Source organism: Scomber scombrus, chromosome 5, assembly GCF_963691925.1.
Source record: "Scomber scombrus chromosome 5, fScoSco1.1, whole genome shotgun sequence".
NCBI lineage: Eukaryota > Metazoa > Chordata > Actinopteri > Scombriformes > Scombridae > Scomber > Scomber scombrus.
Window position 1 is genome coordinate 20,173,067 of NC_084974.1, and position 24,644 is coordinate 20,197,710.

General features: G+C 39.6%; 2 protein-coding genes across 10 annotated transcripts in view; both read left to right on the forward strand.

The window, feature by feature from the left end:
- stard13b (StAR related lipid transfer domain containing 13b) overlaps window positions 1-14,888 on the forward strand; it is a 60,843-nt gene extending 45,955 nt beyond the window's left edge. For 2 of the 8 annotated variants that reach the window (XM_062419731.1, XM_062419732.1), the window contains 13 exons: window positions 4,118-4,189; window positions 5,287-5,368; window positions 7,756-7,819; window positions 8,795-10,158; window positions 10,279-10,449; window positions 11,222-11,381; window positions 11,629-11,827; window positions 12,041-12,254; window positions 12,682-12,796; window positions 12,905-13,126; window positions 13,228-13,445; window positions 13,619-13,795; window positions 13,965-14,888. In XM_062419731.1, coding sequence (XP_062275715.1) covers window positions 4,118-4,189; window positions 5,287-5,368; window positions 7,756-7,819; window positions 8,795-10,158; window positions 10,279-10,449; window positions 11,222-11,381; window positions 11,629-11,827; window positions 12,041-12,254; window positions 12,682-12,796; window positions 12,905-13,126; window positions 13,228-13,445; window positions 13,619-13,795; window positions 13,965-14,082 — 3,176 coding nt within the window. In that variant the 3' untranslated portion in view covers window positions 14,083-14,888. Of the gene's footprint in view, window positions 1-1,419; window positions 1,630-2,590; window positions 2,741-2,780; window positions 3,073-4,117; window positions 4,190-5,286; window positions 5,369-7,755; window positions 7,820-8,794; window positions 10,159-10,278; window positions 10,450-11,221; window positions 11,382-11,628; window positions 11,828-12,040; window positions 12,255-12,681; window positions 12,797-12,904; window positions 13,127-13,227; window positions 13,446-13,618; window positions 13,796-13,964 lie in introns of those variants that run through there. The other 6 variants (XM_062419734.1, XM_062419733.1, XM_062419735.1 and 3 more) reach the window with 5 other exon arrangements.
- Window positions 14,889-18,649: 3,761 nt separating this feature from the next.
- nbeab (neurobeachin b) overlaps window positions 18,650-24,644 on the forward strand; it is a 212,246-nt gene continuing 206,251 nt past the window's right edge. Inside the window, exon 1 of one of the 2 annotated variants that reach the window (XM_062419729.1) lies at window positions 18,650-18,922. In XM_062419729.1, the coding sequence (XP_062275713.1) occupies window positions 18,650-18,922 (273 nt within the window). The remainder of the gene's footprint in view (window positions 18,923-24,644) is intronic. The other variant, XM_062419730.1, reaches the window with a different exon arrangement.

A 24,644-nucleotide genomic window follows, 5' to 3' on the forward strand; every position in this document is an offset into this window, starting at 1 on the left:
GCTAGATGGTTTGTTAAGGTGACTAAAGTGGACTGCCTACGTCATTCTGTCTGTGTTTGCTGCTTTATGCCCAGTCCCCAGTAGGTCAGAAGAGTTGTGTTTTACAAGAGAAAATGGCAGACGACACAAAGTGAGGCAGGCACAGTAGTAATGGACAACATCTGGAATTCTACTTGCGCTATAGGAAACTGGGGATGGATGTGATATCTTATGTAATCACAGAGCTATGGCAAAGCCTAGTAATTTAAAACACAGGTCATTTTGTCCATGCATTTAAACTAATATTATTTCCTAATTCATCATATATTTTGGTGATCTCATGTTTTATAATATCATTTAAAACTTGGCCATATAATAGATAGCATTTGGAAAAGGTGACAGCAGGTTTACAGATGAAAATGGATCTCTTCTTGAGCAAATAGACCACAGTCATTACTGTTTCTGCCTTGCCAAATAAGGGAATCATCAGAGACAATGAGAAAATAAAGATAACTATCTCACTCTAATGTATTCACTTGGCAAACCCCCTTGCTGTAGTGTCTTGGATTTGATTCATGTGCGTGTGTTTGCATGTGCTTGTATTTCATGTTTTCTTTTTAATAATCTGAAGAACTGACACTGTAAATTTGGATAGATGTTGAAACTTGTTGCCAAGGAGTGTATATTTACTAGTAGTCATTATTTGTATTTGTCATGTATTAGGATGTCTGTTCAGGTATTCATTAAATAACTTCTTTGTTATATGTCAAGTGACAAAGCAACTTCGCTGTCTCAGATGACACGGATCATACAGTTCCTTTCATTCATTGATTTTTCCTCAGACAACAAGGCTGAGACGGAGACGGGGGAGCAGACGAATATATCATTCTGGTAATGTTAGCGTGGAGTCTTGTGAGTCGGGTGCCTCAGCATGATTCACTGCTGCTGATTGCTGACAGTTTATGTCATGGTTTTCCCCCAGTTCAGCTGCCTACGGTTTTTCCATTTTATTGAGCTGCTGGAACAACATCTGGACTCTGCGAAACCACGCTTCCCTTTTGTTTGTTTAAATTAAACATTTCCCACATTGACTTCAACAGTTCTTGGGTGAAAAGTTGGAGGATTTTAAAAGCTATCATCATGTAATCTGGCTAGAATGATTGAAAACAAAGGAATATATCAGGAAATGATTGTAAATTGTGCACATTTTAAACTGGGAACCTGAAATACTAAAAGAGTCCCAGAATTCAGATGCAATACTCACTGTTTGGCTACAGCTTAGATCTTTGCCAAAAATGTTCTGAGTGGGGTATAAAAGAGTTGTCGTGGGCAGAGCTGGGTAGGAGGGTCGGGCACAAGGAGCTGAAGGGGGGTGGGAGAGGGGGTGAGCATTAGGGAGTCTGCCACAGAAAGGGGTTGGTTGAAGGAGAGATTTAGTGTTGGGACAGGCACATGGTGGTTGGGGGGTAGATGGAAAGAGAAAGGGGAAGAGGGAGTTGTGGATCTGAGTTCAAACTGCAAGCTGTGCTCAGAGAGAGCAGGAATGCGGTTCAGCGTGGGAAGAGAAAAAAGATGCTCTGACATGTTGAGAGACACTCTTAAGTCTTGACGGATATATGAAACACTCTGGCTGTATGATGAAAATATCCCGTAAGTACACAATGATTTATTAATGGATATACATTACGATGTGAGTTCATTCAGGGATTGTGGAGTGTAGACATATTAAGGCCTGTGTTTCAATGATGATGGTGGCTCGTTTTTATTCACAATAAGCCTGAATGTTAATGAATCTGGTATATTTCTGTTTTCCTAAAGAGCATGAAAGGAAAAGGATTACTGTTAGCCCCATGGCTTTGCTTTAATAAAGACGAGTCTCGGGACAAAACAAAGCATATCATAAAATCCTGGAAAATTTTTACTCTTGTCTGTTACCCTGCAAATATTTTCTAAAGGAGTGTGGAATGTGAACAAGTGTTTAAAGCTGTCATAATTTTGGCATTGATTGCTTCTGTTCAGCCCAAATACTATCCAAGTGTGCATTTCTTTTCCTGAGGCGCATTGTTAAATGTCATATCCCAGTTATGAATTGCATAACCAATGATCATAGTGAACGTTGCGTAAAGTGAAATGTAAAGGAAGGAGTCGCCCTTGCCACAGATACTTTAGTAGTACACAGCTTTTGACATTTTGGCCTTTGTGCCACGGTCAATCTGGGTCTCATCTTTTTGTGAAACTGTAATTTTATACTGTACACAGTTTTAAAGTTGTGGGTTGTGGAGAGCTAACACAGGTTCTCATTCTTTGGCATGATGCCCGCCCAGTCTTTTATCCACAAGAGATTTCCTTAGAGAGAGGATGAGAGGACATAATGTCTCGGTATCATGTTACAGAATGCCAAACAGAGAGGAATTCCCAGCTCATGTTACTGCCACTGCTCCCAGTGGTCCAACCTGCGGCTGTGGGACACAAGAGGACCTGGCAATGGAATAATACAGGCCTGATATTATCCACCTGGGAGGGAAGCCTGGCTGAACAGAAAGCCTTTACCTCCTGGTGATACAGGTGGGAACAGAGCAGAGTGGCCACTGGCGGCAGACACATGTTGACTCAACTGCTGGTTAAGGGAGTAAACAGTAGACCTTTTTTTGTCATCCAAGGACACAGGGAACTGTTAATATTTATTCAGTTGCCGGTCGGTCTGAAGACCAAAGTCACTTCTCATTGATTTCCTCTGTGACACAGATGTGAAGCAGCACAGGTGAGTCCTGGATCAACAGTTTTGAAAAAGCTAAAGGGGTGATAGCAGTATCTGTATTGCGGGGCTACAGTCGCTGTAATTACGCAGTATTGTGTGAAGAATGGCCGCATTTCGTGTTTCAGCCGTAGTGTGACAGGCACAGACAGGGAGTGGAACTGAGACCTGAGATGATGAGATGTAGCTTATTTGTGACTTTGCTTGGACGTGGTATTTATGCTATTGCAAGGATTCAGAGATTCTTTATATTCTGAAAGGCTGGCTAAATTACAGGTGTGTGTTTGAAAATACAATACTGCAGGACATTTATTAGCTGTGTGGTTTCTGAGGCACTGGTAAGGATATTTCTTCCACTCACCATAGGCAGTGTGATTGCAAATGCTCAACAGTAGCTGTAGAGTAAGCAATGTTGTATAATAAATAATAAAATAACAAAAATAATAGCTTGGGTATTTTGCTGCTCATCATTTTCAGATTTGATCAGATTTTTTTTGTAAAAAATAAGGGAACATCTAAATGTATAGAGACTGGTATGAGGATTTACATTTCAGATTTATTTATTTAGTTATACATTAAACATAGTTTTAAATGTTCTTTATCAATGTAAAGTAACCTGTGTCCTGTAGCACTGGTGTGTCAGACAGCATGTCTCGCTGAGGCGGCAAATGGCACCTAGCTCTATTAGCATTAATGGAAAGGTGCCAATGGTCTGTTTCCTCTCCTTGTCATTAGCGGCTGTGGAGCATGCAGACGGCTCAACCTGTAAGTCAACAGGGCCAGTATGTGATCCTGACTGACTGGGGTCCTTATCAGAAAGTCAGGGTGATAAGTCATTTGAAATCTACTCGAGTCAAATGAGCTCTGATACTTTTGAGAAGATTTTTAACCTGACTGATAGTTTTGTATTGTTCTCTTCATTTTTTTTTGTCTTAAATGTTGTTATTTTCCTTTAAGTAATACTTGAGGCAGCCTATTTAAATGAAGAAACTTATTTTGGTGCTATTATAGAAAATGATAGTTCCTCTGGCTGGCTTTTTTCCATTGCCTTTCTTTGTTATCATACAGTCTTAAAAGTAAAAAAAAAAGTCACCAGATTGTCATGTCACTTTTGGGTGAGCTGGGATACATCCAGCCAGACTGACCGGCAGGGTGGTCATCACATCCCAGCTATCTCAAAATAATCATACAGGGTTTCAGTTTCAGATTCACTCAGCTCTGTCCATCTACACCACCTCTGTTGTGTCTGTAGGTTACCAGAAGCTTTAGGGTGTAATTTCTTATCATGTTAAATGCTTCAGTGGTTTTGTCAAAATGAAAGTTAAATGTGGTTAAGTTTCAATTATTTCTCTCATCTTAAGAACACATTCTTTTATGTTTCAGAAATTGAGGCGAAGGAGGCGTGTGACTGGCTGCGGGCAGCAGGATTTCCCCAGTATGCTCAGCTCTTTGAAGGTAAATACTCAGTAAACTGCCACACACAGTCATCACAAAGGAGGGGAATGTTGTTTGGTTAAAGGACAGAGATTAATGAAGTATAGCAACAATAAAAGAGCTCTGTAATAAACCAAAACATTTTTTTTAGCTCTTTTATATCTGTTATAAAATGAAAGACTGTTATAGCTAGAATGTGGGCTTTTTAAGATGAGTGAATAATAGTACACAGTGTCATCTGGTCTGTCACCGTAGTCCCTGACACTGTACACAAAACCATGTATTCATGGGCTGCATAGTGAGCCTCATTTACACAACTGTCCTCAGGAAGCCTCGCAGCTAGGGCTCCAGACGAATCCCCAGACACCAAAAAACAAGCGTAACATCAGCTTCTTTTAAAGTCTAATCTTTTCCAAGCTAGAGTTTCTACATAAACATGTCTTCTGTGCTTAAAGAGTGAAGCCATGGGAAGAAATGGGTTTTATATCAGAGCTTAAAGTAGCTCTTCTCCCTCAGATCTTTTGATGTGCTTTGGTGCAATATATTTGTTTGCTGACAGTTTGTAGCCAGTTGTAACAGAACTCCAGTAATGTGCTCTGGTAGTGGCTGCAGGAGTGCAAAGAGATTAACTTAAGTTTCACTCCTGATTCTGGGGGATGTGTATTACAAATTACATTATTTATTATTAGGACGTAATGAGGTATCAAAGCGTATATCTCAGTGTCTGTCCCATTAAAGAACAGGCTGAGCCTTGTTGAGGTCTAAGTCCTCACTGCTGCTTCTGTTTTTCATAAAAAGTTAATAACTTCACATGGATGCAGTGGAATGTTAGATTCGGAGGGTCTGGATTCAGTCTCTTAAGTTATGTAACAGGAGGCCCATACCCAGTGCAAGACGTAATGCCTGCACGAGCAACAGCTCTGTTATTTGGGCAAATTCTGCCTCTTCTCATTAGCATCACATACAAAACAAGTTTGATGGTCTCCCCGCTTTCAATGTCATTCTGGAAAGAATGTTGTTCCCTGATCTTTTTTCCATTTATCTTATCCATGATCACTGTCTGTTGAACCACTGACATATCAACCTCACACAATTGCCCGATTGCCCTTTTTCCTCAGATTCCCAGTTCCCCATTGACATCACTCCTGTGAAAAGAGACCATGACTTTCTGGACAAAGATCTTGTGGAACCTCTTTGCAGGTAACCAGACTTTTGATTGACACTGAAGAGTCGATGGCTCATCCATGAGCCAACTAGTTAGTTAATGTCACAAATTATTTCCTTGCCTCAAAGTAGTGGACCTAAGTGCACCACTTAAAATGACACAAGTACTTATTCATTTGGATGAATAAGAAATGTTATATGCTCTTTAAGATAAAAAAACACAAAACATTATGTCACAATGTTAAAGGTTTAATTTTATGGTATTTTTGTTTTTTTGATGTTGTGTCTTAAGGGGAACAACCAGCATTGTATCATTACAATGTGAGTTGTGTCTCACAATTAACAGTAAAAATTAACCTTCCCTCCATTTTGTTATGATCCTTGCACACTGGTATATACACACTCATTGAGTAAAAGAATTATAATAAGCCTCAGTAAAGCTCAAAGACACTGCTCAGTCTCTGCTAACTGGTTATAAACACACTGTGAGTAGCTCACTGGTTTAGATGACATACAGGAAATGCATTCTGGTTGTTGAAGGATTCCCCCTTAAGAGTGATATGAAGAATCTACATCCTTCTTCTCAGTTTTCTTTAGTGATAGGGCACCGATTTCAAAACTTGCACGTTTCTACTACATAGGTGTCCTAGTTTTAAGAAAACATCATATTCAAAGTGGTGAATTACACCTTTATTGATATCATGAATACAAATTTTTCCTCACACTACTCTTGCAATGAAGACATTTATTAAATTGGCAGAGCTAAAATCTTAGACTGACATACAGATTTAAAAATGCCTTAATGACAAGAGCAGTGTGCTCTCCTCTGTGACACAACTGCATTAGAAACGTTGGATGAGCATGTTTTTTCCTAATTTGCCAAAGAGTATTAAGTGCACTAAGCCAACAACTGGTGGTTTCCACATCACTCCCTTGTAGGGCAAGACGGCTCATGTACTTTTTTCAAACCAAGATGAAAACAGCACTCATTTACCACAGTAACTATGGCAACCATCCCGAAAGGGAGGCAGGAGGAGCATGAGGGGTGCCTCGCAGAGCTCAATATACTGTGACTCTAAACAACCCTAAAGCAACTCATCTAAATTCCAAACTGGCCACGGGATAGGAGACAATTGGAAACAGTTCCAAATCCAATGTGATTTTGTCCATGACTTCCCAGCATCTCTATGGTAACATAAGGATGGCTTTGTTGTCAGTTATTTCGCCACAGTCTTGTGTGTAAAAATAAATACCACCCAACATACTGTGGTTGTCTTTGATGGAGCTGAAATTGATAGATATTTCATGTATGTGAGTGCTCCCTCTGATCACCTGCTAAGAAGCCTCCTATTTTAGCAACCACATTCAAAGCTCTTTAGGCCTGTGGAATAAAGGGCCCCCCAGCTTAGAAATCCTCCCTTCAGTTGGGTCCTGCTATCTCCAGTAACAATCATGGGAACTTGTTGTTTGGCTAACCCCTATCATCTGAGGTCATTTACTGTCACAGAATGATACTGTCAATCTGTAAAAAAAGAAAAAGAAAAAAAGGGTTAGCAAAAGCTGGAGGCTAGTGATTATCATACCACAAACACGTTTTTTTTGTTGTTGCCTTAAGCCAAAGCACAGTATGCTGGAGTGAATTTTCTTATGGAGTCATCTTTTCCATTGTGCTATTGTTGGTTCATGTACAGTTTTAGTGCTGTTACTTAATATATCCCAATTTGCACACCCAAAACCTCTAATTGTTGGGCACATTATCCAAGGCCCAGTCTGTATTGTTCATGACAGATATATTGAAAATGTTGTATTGGTTCTCTGAGAACGTTTTTTTAAAACTGAATTTAGGAACTTTGCATTAGTATTTCAAAAGCATTGTAAGCAGCTTTCATGTGACTTTGTTTCACACAGAAAAAAAACATTTTATAAATTGCATGTTGGTGTAAGTCTTCTTAGACATGACATGTCTCAAAATTAAGAAATAATCGAATCATGTGTATGTCATTAGCATGCCATGTGCAAAATGGCACAATACAGAGGATTCATCTGTATATAGCCTACAGATGTCTGGACTGAATGAACCAGGCTGTGTGTGTAGAACAAAAATGCAGCTAATCGATTGGTTGACCTTAAATTCACCTTTCTCAAAATTTACCACACACCATCATTTAAGCCACAATCACTTAGATCTAACTCTGAAAGAAAGAGACCAGAGCAAGTGACAATTACCGGTGTTCATTAGGTTTAGGAAATTGTGGTGCGGACAAACTGAGTTTCCCTCTGGGTCTGGCCGTATATCCAGATCAGGTTAATGCGTAAATAAAAACCGAATGAGATTTATTTGTAGAGTGCTCATTAAGAGCCTATTCTGGTGATATCTATTGTTTGTAGACAGCAGTTTTATCTTTGGGACATCTTTCTTTCAGGCGACTCAACACCTTGAACAAGTGTGCCTCTATGAAACTTGACGTAAACCTTCCGAAAAAGAAAGTAAGTATCTACTCTTGATAGCTAGCTCTGTCATCAAAATGATACATACGTGTATCTATATGTGTGTTTTGTCTTGTTAGGTTGATCTTTCTTAGTGCAACACTATAATGCAGTATATGCAGTAGGGATAACATTATTTACAAATGGGTGCCATGTTTTCTGTTTTTCTTTTACAAGGCGTTATATGTAAAAAAAATGTTACACCTTATATCGAACTCTTTGGTGTTATTATGTTTTTTACCCTAAAAGTATTACTTCTTGAGATTTCTAAGAAACAAAGGACAAACATCACTGCCTTCATAAGATTGCCTTATGTTATGCATGTTCCTGCACCAACACAAATATGATCTGGCTTCATCCCCGTAGCCTAGATTCTGTGATATTTGAGATCATACCATTGTTGCATTCATGCCTATTGAGTATAATTACTTTTTTATCTGTCCCCACTTTGGAATGTAGCCTGCTGGCTTATATAAAGATGTTTTCCTGCCTTGGTCTATTTATGGCAAAGTCTTTTTAAAGAAACCATTTGTCTGGTGTTATATCACTGTTGACTGATTGTATAATGTTATTAATTCTGAGCAGACACCCCCTCCAGCTATTTCTTACAGTTCCTATTTAATTGTCCTTTCTGGCAGATATGTCAGATGATATTTGTGATGTGATACATGCCTTACCTGCAAGCTTATTTTTGTGGAGTAAATATAGTTCACATAGTTTCATGTCAATCTTAATGATACATATATCATCATGCATGCATGCATGCATGACCTTTTTAATTTAATTGTATTTGTTATTATGTATTTGGGAAGATAAAAGACATGAAGAGCAGAATAGAAGAGAAACATTAATTTCTACAAAGAAGATTCAAGATTAAATGTCATACATTTAATTATTTAGGCCAGAATAATCAATGTAACATAATTATGGTACGCTGACACATACGGATTTTTGTGTTTTTCTGTCTTCTCCTAGAGTGAAGACTCTGATGAAGAAGACCTGTTTGCTATCAGTGACAAATGGACCTTTGAATGGAGCAGTCGGCGTTGGTCCAGGTTGCAGGACATTGACTGTCTGCTGGGAAACCACAGAGAGGATCAGCCGACCGGGAACAGCGTGCCTTTACGAACCACCACCAGCAGTGAGAGCGTTCTGACGGACCTGAGTGAGCCGGAGGTCTCCTCTTTGCACAGTGAGAGTAGCGGGGGAAGCGGTCACAGGGGCCTCAGCACAGAGGACTCTGACTGCTCCAACCGCACCTGCTCAGATTCTGCAGCAATGCCAGACTCTACTTCCCTCACAATGCCTCACATCCCCAAAGACATTGCTCACTACGGCTCCCTGCCTGATAAGCACGGCAAGGCAAGTCGAATCCGGGCCAAAGACTTCCTGAAACGCATGGAGACATTGCGCTCTAGGGGGACACTGGGAAGGGGTCGTAAGTCGTTAGTTATCAGCGCTCCAGTGCTGCAGCAGGAGGCTCAGGCTCTGAAGACGCTGCGGTGTGTGGAGATCATAAATGGAGATGGTGGAGCTCCAGAACCACCTTCCCACAAAGTTATGCCGTCCCAGTCCAGCAGTGAAGTTAGCAGCCATTCCAGTGGAAGTGCTGTCAGCACACCCAGCCTAAAAGAGCGCAAACCTCACCGGGCTGACTACAAGCGTAGTGGCATGTATTTGGAGGATATAGACATCTTCTCAGGCACTCAAGTGAATAAAGTTGCAGAACAAAACCGCAGGAATGAATTCTGCTCCTATGAGGACCTGGTGGTTCACATTCCTAAAGACCATAAGCCGGGAACCTTCCCCAAAGCACTGTCCATAGAAAGCTTGTCACCAACCAATGGAGCCTCTATTGACTGGCGCACTAGTAGGGTGCACCTGGACTCCCCACTAATTTCATGCAGAAAAGAATCCAGGCCTGTCACCCAGTGCTGCTCCAGAGGAAGCCGCATCAGTGTGTATGATAATGTTCCTGGCTCACATCTGTACGCCAGCACTGGAGACCTGATAGACCTGGAGAAAGAGGACCTGTTCCCTCACCTGGATGATATCTTGATGCATGTTAATGGTCTGCAGCAGATAGTTGACCACTGGTCTATGAATGTGCTGCCTGTAGGAGAAGGGTTGACACAGGCAGACAGAGAGAGGGGGGATACAGTAGGCCTCCAGTCTTCCAGTCAGATCACATTGGACTTTGAGGGGAATTCTGTTACGGAAAGCCAGACTACACCTAGTGATGGGGACAAAGACAGAGTATCACTTGCAGAGACAGAATCTACAAGGCTCAGGGAAAGGAGGGACTCAGGAGTCGGTGCTTCGCTGACAAGACCCAATCGGTAAGGCTCATGAAACCCCACTGAACAGTGAAAGAATTAAAGATTAATTTAAAAACTGTCCTTTTTATCACTAGAAGTCTTCACAGTGCAATATTTCTATTTGGTCTTTTATGGCATTAGGTTACGATGGCCAAGCTTTCAGATTTCCAATCGTCTAAGCCACTCAGTGGCATCGCTGCAGATTACCAACCAGTCAGCAGGCCAGCTGAGTTTGTTGCAGAAGTTCTCTCTACTGCGCCTCACTGCAATCATGGAGAAGTACTCGATGTCCAACAAGCACGGCTGGACTTGGTGAGTCTCATTTAAATTTCTAAGCTCTACTATGGAGGGATTTATGATCAAAAAATCTTTTTTCATTGGTGAAATTACATTTGAAATTAAATTTCTTTTAACTGGTAGTCAGAATCTGGTTTATTGGCAACTAGGTTTGCGCAGTGTGCAATCAATAATAATAAGATTATGTGGTTACGTTAATATAATGTGTAATGTGCTGGGGGGGGGGGGGGGGGGGGGGGGGGGGGGGGGTAGAGTCTGTGTCAGTGGTGGTCCTGGCCTTGTTAATGAGGCCGGCTACAGGTGGCAGGAAACTCTTCTTGTGGCGTGAGGCTTTGGTCTTGACAGACTTCAGCCTCTTGCCAGAGGGGACCATTTCAAAAAGTTTATGTCTGGGGTGGGAAGGATTGACCATGGTGTTTCCTGCTCACCCCAGTGTCCTGGGGGCATGCAGACCCTGAAGGGACAGCAGATTGCCATCCCTTCAGGATCTGCACAGCATATCATCTACTGTGCCCCCTTTTTCAGCACAGTGGATGATATACTGCAGTCTGCCCTGGTAACCTGTATTTACTAAAATGACGTTGTTAATTTGTATATTTGCCCAATGTGATTAGATTAGGTCTAAATTTAAAAGCCCATATTCCCCTTGGCTTAACAGTTAGTACTATTCTTTGTTTAATTAAGGAGTATATATATATTTTGTTTTGCGTTCCTACAGCAGTCTTTTTTGCAGTTTTTGCTAACCCTGTCGACTGAGTTGTCAAATATGTTGTGCTGTGTCTCCTAGGTCCGTGCCAAAGTTCATGAAGAGAATGAAGGTACCAGATTATAAGGATAAGAATGTGTTCGGAGTACCTCTCATAGTGCATGTACAGCGTTCTGGGCAACCCCTGCCCCTTGGCCTGCAGCAGGCCCTGCGGTTCCTGAGGAGCCAGTGTCTTGATCAGGTCAGCCACAGGACACATACTCTCAGGTTGCATGTGACTTTCAATTTCACATGTGATGTAACAATCAGTTGGGTTTATCTAATGTGTATAATATGGTGTAAGGTTTCAGTTCATAATGACTGACACAGATTGCAGACACATACAATAACAGTATGACAACAATACAGAGAGCGGAACTACTGTAAAATGTAGTCACACAATGCTGTTAGCTGTCTAGTTAACATCAATATGTCTGTTTTGCTCCTAGGTTGGTCTTTTTCGTAAATCAGGGGTGAAGTCTCGTATTCAAGCTCTGAGACAGATGAATGAGAGCTCTCCAGATAATGTGAACTATGAAGATCAGTCTGCCTATGATGTGGCTGACATGGTGAAGCAGTTCTTCAGGGATTTACCTGAACCCCTGCTCACCAGCAAGCTAGGGGAGACCTTCCTCCATATATACCAATGTAAGGACATAAAATCCTCTTTTGTTGTGTTTTGTACCATGTCAAGATTTAATTTTAGTGTCCTACTTGGTTTTGTTTTGAAAATTGCATAGAAACTTACATAGAGTACTTGCAGTTATGAAAATGTGATTTGACCTCTGAGAAGTCATTACCACTTTTTTCTTTAATCAATATAAGCAGAAAGGATAAAAATACATTCTCTCATACATGCAGATGTGCCGAAGGACCAAAGGTTGCAAGCTGTCCAGGCAGCCATCATGCTGATGTCAGATGAAAACCGAGAGGTGCTGCAGACACTGCTCTGTTTCCTGAGTGATGTCACTTCCTCTGTGGAGGAGAACCAGATGACACCCATGAACATTGCTGTTTGCCTAGCACCCTCCCTCTTCCATCTCAACATACTCAAGAAAGACAATCTCTCACCAAGGTAAAAATTCTAACCAGAAACACAGTATTTTTCCTTGCATCATCTTATGATGTCTGTGATTTTAGGGCAGCCACACAATCTGCCACTATGTGCCTCATAAACTAATGAACTAGACATGCATGCATCTTATTAACTCCTGAATTATTATCTTCACCTATGACTCCATAAAGATAGACTCTCCTACTCTCTTTCTGGGCCAGTTTTAAAATAACTAACTGCACACTCTTTTTACAACTCAGTGTTTTATGAGATCATGCTGTGTACAAACAAAGCAAAGCTTTCTAATTTACCATGTTGAAATGGTTGCTTAAAGGATCAAAGGGGTTTCCTGCAGAGTGGAGGAAGGGTTTATATCCTGCATTTTGTAGAGATGTTGACCTGGGGACTCTGCCGGCCTAATAAGGTTTCTCTCCTCATAACCCCCCAGGGCCATGCAGAAGAAGTACTCCACTGGCAGACCAGACCAGAAGGATCTGAATGAAAACTTAGCAGCAACACAGGGCCTCGCTCATATGATCATAGAGTGCAACCGTCTCTTTGAGGTATGAGAACCTTCAGTTGAAGTGATGCAAGAATTTCAAGCCTGGATGCAATATCCAGAGGATATTCTATTTACGTTTGCTTACCTCATGCTTTTTTACACCTGTTAGATCCCTCATGAGATGGTTACTCAGTCACGTAATTCATATGTGGAGGCTGACTTGCATGCACCAACAATTGATGAGCTGTGCAAGCAGCTGGAGGATGATGATGGAACGTATCAAACTCATATGGAGGGAAGACTTCAGAACCTGCTCAAAGAGGCCCGGGAAAAGTCCAAATACTGGGTGTCCTGCAGCAGCTCTGATAATACAGAGCTCTACTATAAAAAGGTGGGTTCTTCTGCTGTGGAGCTTATTAATTACTGAATCTTCAAAATAATCTCAATGTCTATAAGTTAACAGGATGCTTTGTGTATTTGTATTTTGTCCAGGTGGGAGATGGGAACCCTTTGAGACGCTGGAGAGTGTCTGTGGAGGTGGAAGCACCACCATCAGTTGTGTTGAACCGAGTGCTGCGAGAGCGCCACCTGTGGGATGTGGACCTTCTGCAATGGAAAGTGTGTGAGACACTTGACAAGCAGACAGAAGTGTTTCAGTATGTCCTCAGTCGTATGCCCCCCCATCCCAGTAGGGACTTTGTAGTGCTCAGGTGAGTGGTAATATGAAGAAAAACAGATACAATGGCACTGTTAAATATCATAAACAATGTACATATCCTCTTGTTATACTGTAATATTTTATATAGCTATTTTTTTGAAGTTTTACTTTTAATATAAAAGATGTCTCATTTACAAATCATAATCTCATTCTGATTTTTTCAAGGTCATGGAGAACAGACTTGCCCAAAGGCGCATGCTCCCTGGTTTCTGTGTCTATAGAGCATGAAGATTGCTCTTCTGTTGGAGGGGTAAGAGCTATTGTGCTGGAGTCCAACTACTTGCTGGAGCCCTGTGGCTCAGGAAAGTCCAGACTGACTCATATCTGCAGAGTTGACTTGAAGTAAGAATCACTGTACACGATTTTGTCACTAAGTCTTTTAGCAAATGCACATTAAATATAAATAAATGCATTTTAACATGTGGGTTTAGTTTACTTTTTAAGATATTTATTTAAGCTCCTTATGCATAGGGCACATATGTTTGCACACTAAATAGTATTTTGATTTCAGGGGAAGGACACCAGACTGGTACAACAAAGCTTTTGGTCACCTTTGTGCTGCAGAAGCTGCCCGGATCCGCAACTCCTTTCAGCCACTCATCACAGATGGCCCAGAGACCAAAATCTGAAACCCTTGCCTGTTGTGTCTGCTCAGCATGAGATCAAGAACAAGCCTTTCGAGTCATTGCTAAGAGGCAGACACAAAGCATAGACACACGTCCAAAACTAAAGCACAGTTTATTGAATTTTAGTACACATGCTCCGAAAATCAGTTTGAGCTCCTCTGTACTTGCACAATGACAAAAGAGGACACCTCGTAGGTGCTGGGCACAATTACTCAATGGGAAATCAATCATCCTGCCAATGTCCATAGCATTAGGATTTATTTACCTTGATGTTGCTAAACCTCTATATTATAATAATTATTATCTTTAATAATGTTATATTATTGTCGCTATAATCTACAATGTCTAGGACATTCAAACTCTTAAAGGCTTCTGCGAAGCATGTATATGTTTTATGTTATGTCAGATTTAAAGCTATAATTATTATAATGTACACACAAGATTCTGTATATATATGTGTGAATATACTGTACATGCAAACAAGATGTATATATTGTATATTTGTGAAGGGATTAATAGTACATATGTTAATTTCCTATATATTGATTCTTCCACTGTGTCAATCCTCCTGTAATACACATGGTACAAAATTGTAAGCTGGTTTTACTTTGCTTCAGTATTGTCATCTTGGAATGGGTGTAATTTTATTAAACTTTGACCTCTTATGGTTGTGAAAGGAATGACATAAGGTTTGACTTGTTCATACCTGCTTTAGGGTACTGGATTGTGCAGTTGTCACAAGACATAATTTAAAAAAAAATAAAACTATTAAAATAATAAAATGTTTCATTTTTGACTAATTCTTACTGTGGGTGTGACATCAAAAATAAGAAACCAGAAATATAAATAAATAATTCAGTAAAGGCCTTCTATTGGCCAGTGAAGGGAGGTAAATACATGCTATATATAATTTTAATGTACCACAATAATGGACAGTATTGTACTCATACCCAAAGAGCTAAAGTATTAACTGTACTAACAAAACACAGTTCTTTCTGATCTGGGATGAGAGGGACCCCTACTGGCCATTTCTAGCAAATACATGACTGCAGGTATCACATGTGAAGATGGATTTTTATGGATAGCCTACTGAATTGAAATCTCAATTTCAACTCATTTTAAATGCAAGCAACACAACAAATGAAGACTGTAATTCATATTGTATCGACATTCCTCACAAAATGTAGTCTATGGACAAAAAGCATAAACCTTGGTTCATTTTTGTCCACTAGATGGCCCTTACTGATCAGCAGAACGTATCTATACCCTGGCCCCATATTATTTTCCCATATGAAAACATCTTTGAAATTTAGTTCTCTTTTCTAAGCATTTTCTGTTATTTTCTACAGGTAGTAAGTGTGAAAGGATAGATATTGACTGCAGTAATATCTAATGGGGAAGTGTACAAATCAATGATAATGGGTCAACTACAGTAATTGTTTCAGACTTTAAGGACACCAACCTTCAATTTATCAAGTATACTTATGATGTATTTGTGTGATAGCTTATTACACTTGCAGAATAACCTTTGACCCTTTGATGGCAAAGTCAAACCCACTCCATTGACCTCGATTCAGCACAATCACTGGCAGGGTTTATGGTTCTCTTGAAATGGGGACCAGCAAAAGGGGATGAACACTGTATGAGAGGATATGAGGAGTTCCTGGAAGTGATTTCACACTGACATTGAAGACATTAGATAATGTAATATGTTGGGACAACAGAATAACAAACACATAGGACTAATTCCATATATTAACTCATTCTTTAAATTAAATTACCATTAGCCATGTGTAATCTAAACATATAAGACTATAGTGAGATAAAAACAACCAACGTTGCCAGATTAAATGATATTTTATTAAATCATTGGTGAGACTAAATAATTAAATTGTCAATTGTTCTGCATTGCGTTACCACAAATTAAATCAAGCTGTGAAACTGCACAGTAGTAGAGATGATAGGTACAGCTGTGTAAAGCCTGACATTAATTCTACCTCTTTTGAAGCCATGTTGACACAGATCAGCTTAATGAGGTCATGAAATGCAAGCTCATCTTCCGGCTGTCAGTCAGGACGATGGACAGGATTGTTGCCAAGCTGTCAGTCAGTCTCTTTTATGTAACTACTGGAACCTCATGGCTTTTCAAACTATATTTATCCTCCCAGATTAATTGAAATTACTCCAAAATGTATTTGTAAGTTTTAATTCATGTTTTTAATTCATTAATTCACAAGCAAATGATTTTTTCTAACTATGCACATTTACAATATTTCCCTGTAGAATGCATAATTAAGGTAGATGGCAGATGCAATGCAACTACATGCACTACACTGCTTTGGTTTTATATTCATTACAAAGGGAAACTGTCCTCATCAGTCAAAGGGGTAATTAATTCGAAACACATATTTTTCCTATCTGTTAATTAATGCCAACAATGTGTGAAAATGAAACAGGCTCGGTCAAGAGTAATTGAAGCAAAGCATTCAGAATGGCGTTTGAGTTTTCTAGTCTAATCTGTCAAGAAAATAGGGATAATGGAAACTCACCAGGAGCACTGTAAGAAATCTTGACTTGTAGTTGATCAAGGGGAACTGCAATATGAAGTGTTGCTTTGCTTAGATGACTTAGAGTACTCCTTTGTACCTCACAGACTGATCAAGGAACTGTGCACATGGAGTTTGAATGCATGAGCGCACAGTGCATGTACCCAGGTGTAACTTCAGAAATTATTTTAAATAAAAAGATAAGTCTTAATAAGTCAATGTCTGCAGCTAAGTTGCTTAATTAAATGATACTCTTCAAGACACCTATTAATAGACACAGTAGCCTACTATTCACCATTCTAGCTTTATAGGTTTAATGAACCTAATAGCCAAAAATGTACATAGCCATACAACTCAGATCTCAAGTCTTTGATCTCTTTGGCTACACTATAATTGGTCTTAACTTAAATGTTATTAGGTAGGTGCTATAGGGGCTTTAGTTTTGAAAGCATGAACACAAGACAAATAAATATGACAGTATGCGCTGTGACACTCCGCACATTGAGTTGCGTTAAATTATTTGATCCTGAGAAGAGTGAAAGTGAAAATGTCCTATTTCATGTAGGCATATCTGCATGAGGTGCTCCTTAAGCATGACACTCACAGAGCTTTGTGGTGGCATATATTCTTCCTTGCTAAACAGGTGCAACTAATAATGATACATTATTTATGAATTCCATTTAGGAGTGTTACTTATTTAGTGTGACTTACTGGGTCACCTAAATGGAGCAGAGCTTTTATTGATAGTTATTAGGTGCACCTGCTATTTTTCTCAAGAGTACCAAACTGCAAACAAAATGGTGGACATAGACGCAGACATCTTTACCTTTGCCTGTAAGTGACAGGAAGTCATGTGACATATGTGACATTCACAGTGGATGTTTGTCTTGTTTGTGTTATTATTTTGACCGCGGTGGACAGGAAATTACTTTAACACTGAAGCGGAAGTTCTTTTTGTGTTTTTTTCCCCCTGTGAAGTTTAAAATATAATTTAATTTATATAGATATAGATTAGTCAGTTGACTCTTTAAAGACTTTAAAATACTTTGTAAAATATTTAAAACTGAGAAGTTAGCAAATGGAAGATTAAAAAAAGGGCCAATATAAAGGCAATTCACTAAGTCTTTGAAAAGTTGCCAATTATTTTAAATTTGTTCCAGCAATGTTTTAAATCCATTTATTAAACAACGTGACTTCCTGTCAATTGCGGAGGCAAAGGTCAAGATGTCTGCAGACTTTTCATTTTTCTTGCTAATTAGTCATAGCAGCAAATATTAACTAAAAATATAAAGGTTATACTTTTTTTTTTAATCCAGTCCATTTTTGCACAACTCTTATTTGAAATTATTTTCCATTTTTCCATTTCTATAATATTGGCTATATTTTTTGCAGTAAGGAGGGGGGACTATTAGGGTAGTTAACTTCCGGGTGCCATCTGTCTAGTTGAGTATGGTATGAGTATGGCCGCTGTCAAAATATGTTAAGTTTTAGTTTTAAGTTCACTGGAAAAATGTAACTGGGTCAGCAAGACAACTAGCCAACTGACAACTGCAAAGACAAACTTTGTGAATGTTTAGGTCTGTAGTAAGTGATGCAAGGTGAAGCTACCTGCTAGGTGAGGCTCCGGCTTCATCCTCGCATCCAGCGCAGGCGTGTTGAGTGGAGCCGCAGGCAGGGGGCGGCAACATGGCGGTGACAGACACGGAGACACGGAGACGCGCATCCCAGAGAGCGGCACTCAAATAGACACACACAAACACACACACATGCTGGTGTTCACAGCGCAGGTCAGTCCGCTCAGTTAACCGGCTGGCACCGACAACACACCGGACTGACTAACCGGAACTCTCCAGAGTGGATGTGACTGACAGAGAGTGATTTCTTGTTGATGTTTTCATGTCGTTTTTCTCGGCTTCGAGACTCTTCCTCTCTTTAATTTTCTTCTTTGAAGCTGCAGAGCAGCAGTGATTAAATATATTAAAGGAGGGCAGGCAAGCTTCAGGCAACCCCCGAGCTGGGTGGAAATGACAAGCGAGAGACCAGCGACGATGCCGGGCTCGGTGTCGCTCTCGGACCAACAACCTCCTCCAGGTCACGGACATCACGCGGCTGCAGTCTCCGCTGCTGCCGGTGAGACAATGATGATGTCCGGCTCGGGTTCAGTGGTCCTCCCGGCTGGGATTATCAATCCATCGGTACCAATCCGGAATATCAAGATGAAATTTGCTGTTCTCATTGGACTGATCCAGGTTGGAGAGGTTAGCAACCGGGATATTGTTGAAACGGTGCTGAATTTGGTAAGCAATCTTGTTTTTCCCCCTCCTCCTCCTCCTCCTGCTGTATGGCTGGACGTTATTACCTAATCCTGAATCGAGAAAGATATTCAGTATTAGCAATAACAAAACATCATGATGACACATGGCAAATGCACTTTTGTACAGACTGCGCACATAATGATTTATTTGCTGGACTTGAGGGTATGTCCCGAGCAGAAAACATTGAAAAGTCACACATTCAGGCAGAGATGGTGGGTTTAGAGATGGAGGATAATAACGCAAGTTTTCAAGTTTACCAAAGTCCCAACTTCAGTGTGAGGGCTTGTAAACCATGTAGACCGATGTGGATGATGTCAGTGAAGATAAGTGGCATACATGCTGAGTTTCAAGTGTAATGTGAGTACTTCAGTAGCTTGCTGGTGCACAACTTATTTCAGATGGCAGTTTTGTTGAGGTAGGGTTGACACAGGAGTGCTGCTGCTGCTGCGTGTTTGTGTGGTGGGGGGGACCAAATATGATATTATTACAGTTTTTAAAGACAGTTCCAGGGAGCTTGAATTTCTGCCACCACACCTGAGCAGTGGCCTCAATTACTGGCCAGTGTCAGTAATAATTTGATCAGTGCACCTCTTCTGTAGTGTGCTTAAGATGAAGAGTATATAGGTAAATTCTGTACCGGCTCTTAATTAACATGTAAGCATTTGTGGGAACGTGATGGTCATCACCTTCTCCCGTATATTGATCCTGGCAGCATTTTCCTCTAAGGGTTTTACACTTTTTAAAAGGACTGTCAAGTTCATTCCCATGAATTGAGAGGAGAGTGAGCAGTAATGAATGTCAGCACAAGGTGGAAGGAGATATGAGTCCATTGTATGGCAAGAGTTAGCTGATGAAGTCAGTTTGCGTAGGGAAAAACAGTGATTAAGACCTACAGTTGTTAAATACAGTACACCACTTGACTCATTAGTTAGGATTAGTGGCTCGATTTGAGGTGTAACTACAATTAAATCTAGGCTAGATGCGTAGTGTGAAAAGACTGTTGAGCCAGCACATATCTCTGCCTTGAGTATCTGCAGGAGGAATACAGCATAGTGTATTTGCAGGATTTGGTCTCTCCTTGTTAGCACACTAGAGATTAATTCTGACTCTTTCTGGCGCTTCAGAAATCCACTTTGTAGAGCAGGACAAATTGTAGCCCTTGGCACGTTGAGACATGAGAGTAACACTGCAATAGCCTTCTAGACTCTGGCACCTTGCCCCTTACACTTTTCAATGTTTTCACAGGAAATGTGCACAGGGGAGAACACACTGCAGTCCACCTTATTCTTTTGCTCAGCATTGATTGCCTAGATAAAGATTCTCCATTTATTTGTATCAGACTCTGATCTGGTTTATGAGATTTCATTTTGCTTTATTGGCCCTACTGAACGCAGAACATGCCTGTCATCACTGTCTTTCATCCTTTGTACATATTTATGTTCAAAAGTAATTTCACCATAATATTACAGCTCTTATTTCTATCATACTGCACAGTAGAGCATCATTTATTCAGATATATCTCAGTCACATACTATTCCAAAAATTTTGAAAGGATTAATTAACAGAAGTTGTTATCTATTTAAGATATCAGGCTCATTTACGTCCTCTTGACTTGTTTGCAAACAGAAGTAGAGCCCTCTATTGAATTATTGCGTACAAATGAACCACATATAATTGTTATTATATGAGCCCCTTCATTTAAATTACATCACAAAATGTACATGAACATATTGGCAAGGAAAAGGGTAGAGAACACTGTCATGCAGATAACGTTCCTGTCTGTAAGATGGCATGACTACAAGATTTTTTACGCTTATAACTAAAGGTTATTTTTGAAGTGAGCAAGGCGGTCTGAAGATCCTGAAAGATCCTTTACTGTATCTCATGGGGTCCAATTTGTGGAGTAATGAAATAATAATGTTTTTCTCCATCTCCAAGGAACATCTTGGAAAAAATCGGGGGTTTGAGGATCCTCCGATCATCTATCATGAAAGCACTTTTTCATGATAGATGATATTACATATTTTGTTATTTAGCTGTAGTTCTTGTTGAACTGCCAAGCTGTACAATTTGACAGAAACACTGATCTGATGTAACTGTTCATTTAGGTATTTTACTAGAGTGAAGTTCTACTTAGAAAACTAATTTAGATATTTAAACTAGAACACTTGATATGCTCTCTACCAAATGTCTGTATGTATATCAGTATGTCCTTCATGTATGTCTCAAACTGCTCATCCAATGAACTCCACACTTTGTGGGTGCATAGCTGGAGACCCAAGGGAGTGCAGTGTTGAATTTGGTTCAGTTTGGACATGCAATATGTTTAATATTGATAATTTTATAAGCTAGAAATAATAAAGTAGAGATCAGCGTGCTGCTCCGCTCTGTGCAGGGACAGGGCAGAGCAGAGCTTCAGAGCTCTGCCGACTGACTTGAGTGTGTCAGGGGTAGACCATAGACAAGGCGTGGCATGGGTCAGAGAAAAGTGCTTTAAAAAGAGAAAAGTAGACAGCACTTAAACAGAGATTTTAATCAAGAATGGACTCTCTTATCCTGTGTCTAGAGAAAAAGCGTAGCGTTAGTAGCACGTTTAGCAGATCAGCAGCAGCAGCGAGTAACGACACAGCAGGTGTTCAGGTACCTGGTTCAGCGTAGGTCACCTAAGTTTTGGACGAACACAGAGCCTAATACACAATAAGGGAAATACTTTCCACTGGAAGCTGAAAAAGTCTCATATGCTCCAAAACGGTGTGGATTGCAAAGCGCCACTACAGACAAAGCACAAATCTTTATAGCAAACATATCCACTCAAATACGAACTGAAGGTGCAGAAAATAAGAACATGACAGCTCCACTTTATTTTAGAATGCATATTTATTAAAAGCTCTGTTATGTATTATATTTTTAAATGCAGCCATCATTATACTTAAAATCAGAAAATATTTATATTTATATATTATTACAGTACTTAACATCTGTATATAATATGTTAAGGTCTTTGATGTTGTTGGTACTCATTCACACTTCACATCAACAGTATTTTTTTTCCTATGTGTTAAAGCTGCAATACTGAAAACCAAGCAATCGATCTGTTTCTTACAGGCACATTTTGACCGGCCCCTGTAGTGGTTAGATATATGAAATATGCACCACACATCAGAAATGTTTATTGTAATTGAATTACACCCAAAACACTCTCATAAGATAAATCATTCAATTACAGTGTCCCAGAACTTTCAGCTCTGCGGTTACATACTTTACCTCATATCAATATTTTGGTCTCATCTGAATGACGTTCTCTAACTCATTCATCAAATTATTCCTGTTTAGAGTCATGAGGGTCTGGAGGCTTTCCAAATATACTGTCAGCAGTAGAAGACAAAACAATGTGTACAGTTTTCCTGTTTATCTCTGGGTTGACAGACTGGCAACCAGTTTACATACTACAACTATACAAAAAATCCTAACAATTTATTTAAACTCATATGTCAATTTCATATTACAGGATTAACAGGATAATGTGAATCATGTGTGATAAATGCTTTCTTTGGCTTGAATTTGCCCACAAAGCAGGCAGCAACAATAGACTTGCATAGAAAGAGTAGAGTGTGTATGACAACCTTGTTACCCTATTTTCCATTTCAGATACACTGGATACATTATTGTCCCTAATGGTGAAATAGTCTCTTCAGAAACATCAGCAACCATTTTCAGCTACACATTAGATTAAGGCTGCTCTTAAGCTCTGATCATAAATACAGGTTTACACACCTAATCAAATTTGGTGTAAGTATGGGGATATTGCTTATTTTCTTCTAAGCATGAAGTTGTATCAAAGTGGGTTTGCGTCATGAGGAAATAGAAAATGGTGTATTTATTGGTATTTTTAGTTGTCACTAGGTATGAATCAGTAATGTCAAGTCAATGAGCAGTTCCCTGACGGAAGCGAAAGTCAAATTATTCCGCAGACATCATCTTCATGAGCAAAGTCCCGTATGATCTAATGGATAATGAGTTCTGGTAGAGAAGTGTGAAAGCAGACAATGTGACCTATGAAATGAGATAAACCTTGAACAGCACATCTTCATCTTGATCCTGACATTTAGGAGTTATCATGTGCTGTCAAAAACTGGTTGATATTAACTCAAAAGCATGATGACAATACACTGTAGGTACTTGGACTGTCATGTTAGGTAAAAATCACCACCAAGCTCATTCAGGCTTCCTCAAATTGATATTCAACCCGAATCATACTCTTTTAGCATCAAACACCCACCCACTGTAGACTTGAAACGTGGGTGTTAAAAGTTGGCAGATTCCTCATTAATAAAGAGTGGGAGATATGGTAAACTTGAATGTTATGCCATTTCCTGGATTCCAATGGTTGCAACACGTTTTCATGGCAGAAAAAAAGTATCTAAACATCCACAGAAATTTGTCAAACAGCCCCTGCAGCATAATCCACTTATCCATGATTCACTTGTATACTTAGCATGTTCCACATATACATATTTCAGCCAATATGTCAAAATATGGCTCAATAAAGATTCTGTTTGTGGCTTCTGCAGTTAGCTGTTTATGTTTGTAGCTTTCAACTACATTTGCCATTTGTCTCGAGGGACTGCATGAATAAAGCTACCAACAGGTCTACAGTATTTTACAGATTTGTATGAAATTATTTGTTTAGATCCTACTGAGCATGTCAATATCCAGGGGAGGAGAAGAATACGCTGCAGTTTCTATCTGTGGAAGTTGTTATTTTCTTTTTTCACTGTAAAAATCTTTCATTGCTGAAATCTTGGAATTCATATCAACTCAAGCTGGCCACATTCACTATTTTCTATGAAGAACAAAACAGTGTGTTACTAGCCATGGATTGAAAGTTGGATAACAGGGAGATTTTAGGTGGCTTATCACTTAAATGACATGCTTCACCTTGCTGGCCTAAGCTCTATAAAAGCGGACTTAAATCCTCCACCAGTTGGCAAACATTACTAGAAAATATCCTACTATCAGTGGAGATTACTCTTATTGCTACAGTACTCCCTTGCCTGTCATCATGATTTTACTGTTAATTCTCTGTTATTTGCTGAGTCTTTACTATAGAGAGGCCATTGCCTTGTATAAAGATGAATGACCTGACAACTCCCCAAAAGTGAAGCCAAAATCTGGTGGCTGGCTGCAGTATAGGTAGTAAATTACACCCCCCTACATGTTAGCAGATGGGACATGAGCCAATCTAAAAAAAACCAACAAATATTTCCCAAAGATGGTTTCTGTAATTTTAGGTATTGCACTGATGCATGTCCAAGTGTTTTTTTAAATTTTTTTTTTTTTTTTTAACACATATCTTTATTGATTTTCGAACTTGCTTTGTACATCATTCATTCAGGATAGTTTGTTACATCTTTCAAGTCTTCAAACAACTTGCCTCCTCCCTCCCACCCTGAACTCAGAGCCATCAGTATATATATCTATACACAAATAAAGAAACTCAAACAAACAGACAAAAGAAACAACAACAACAACCAAAAAACAGAAAAACAAACCCCCCCCCCCCAAAAAAAAAACCAATAACATTAATGCGTCATTATTTGGCAACTGAAAGTAAAGTAAATAACTTAGATATGCCCAAGTATATTTAAAATTAAGATAAGGAGAACCTTATGTATCCAAGTGTTTTTAATTAGTCATTTAATAA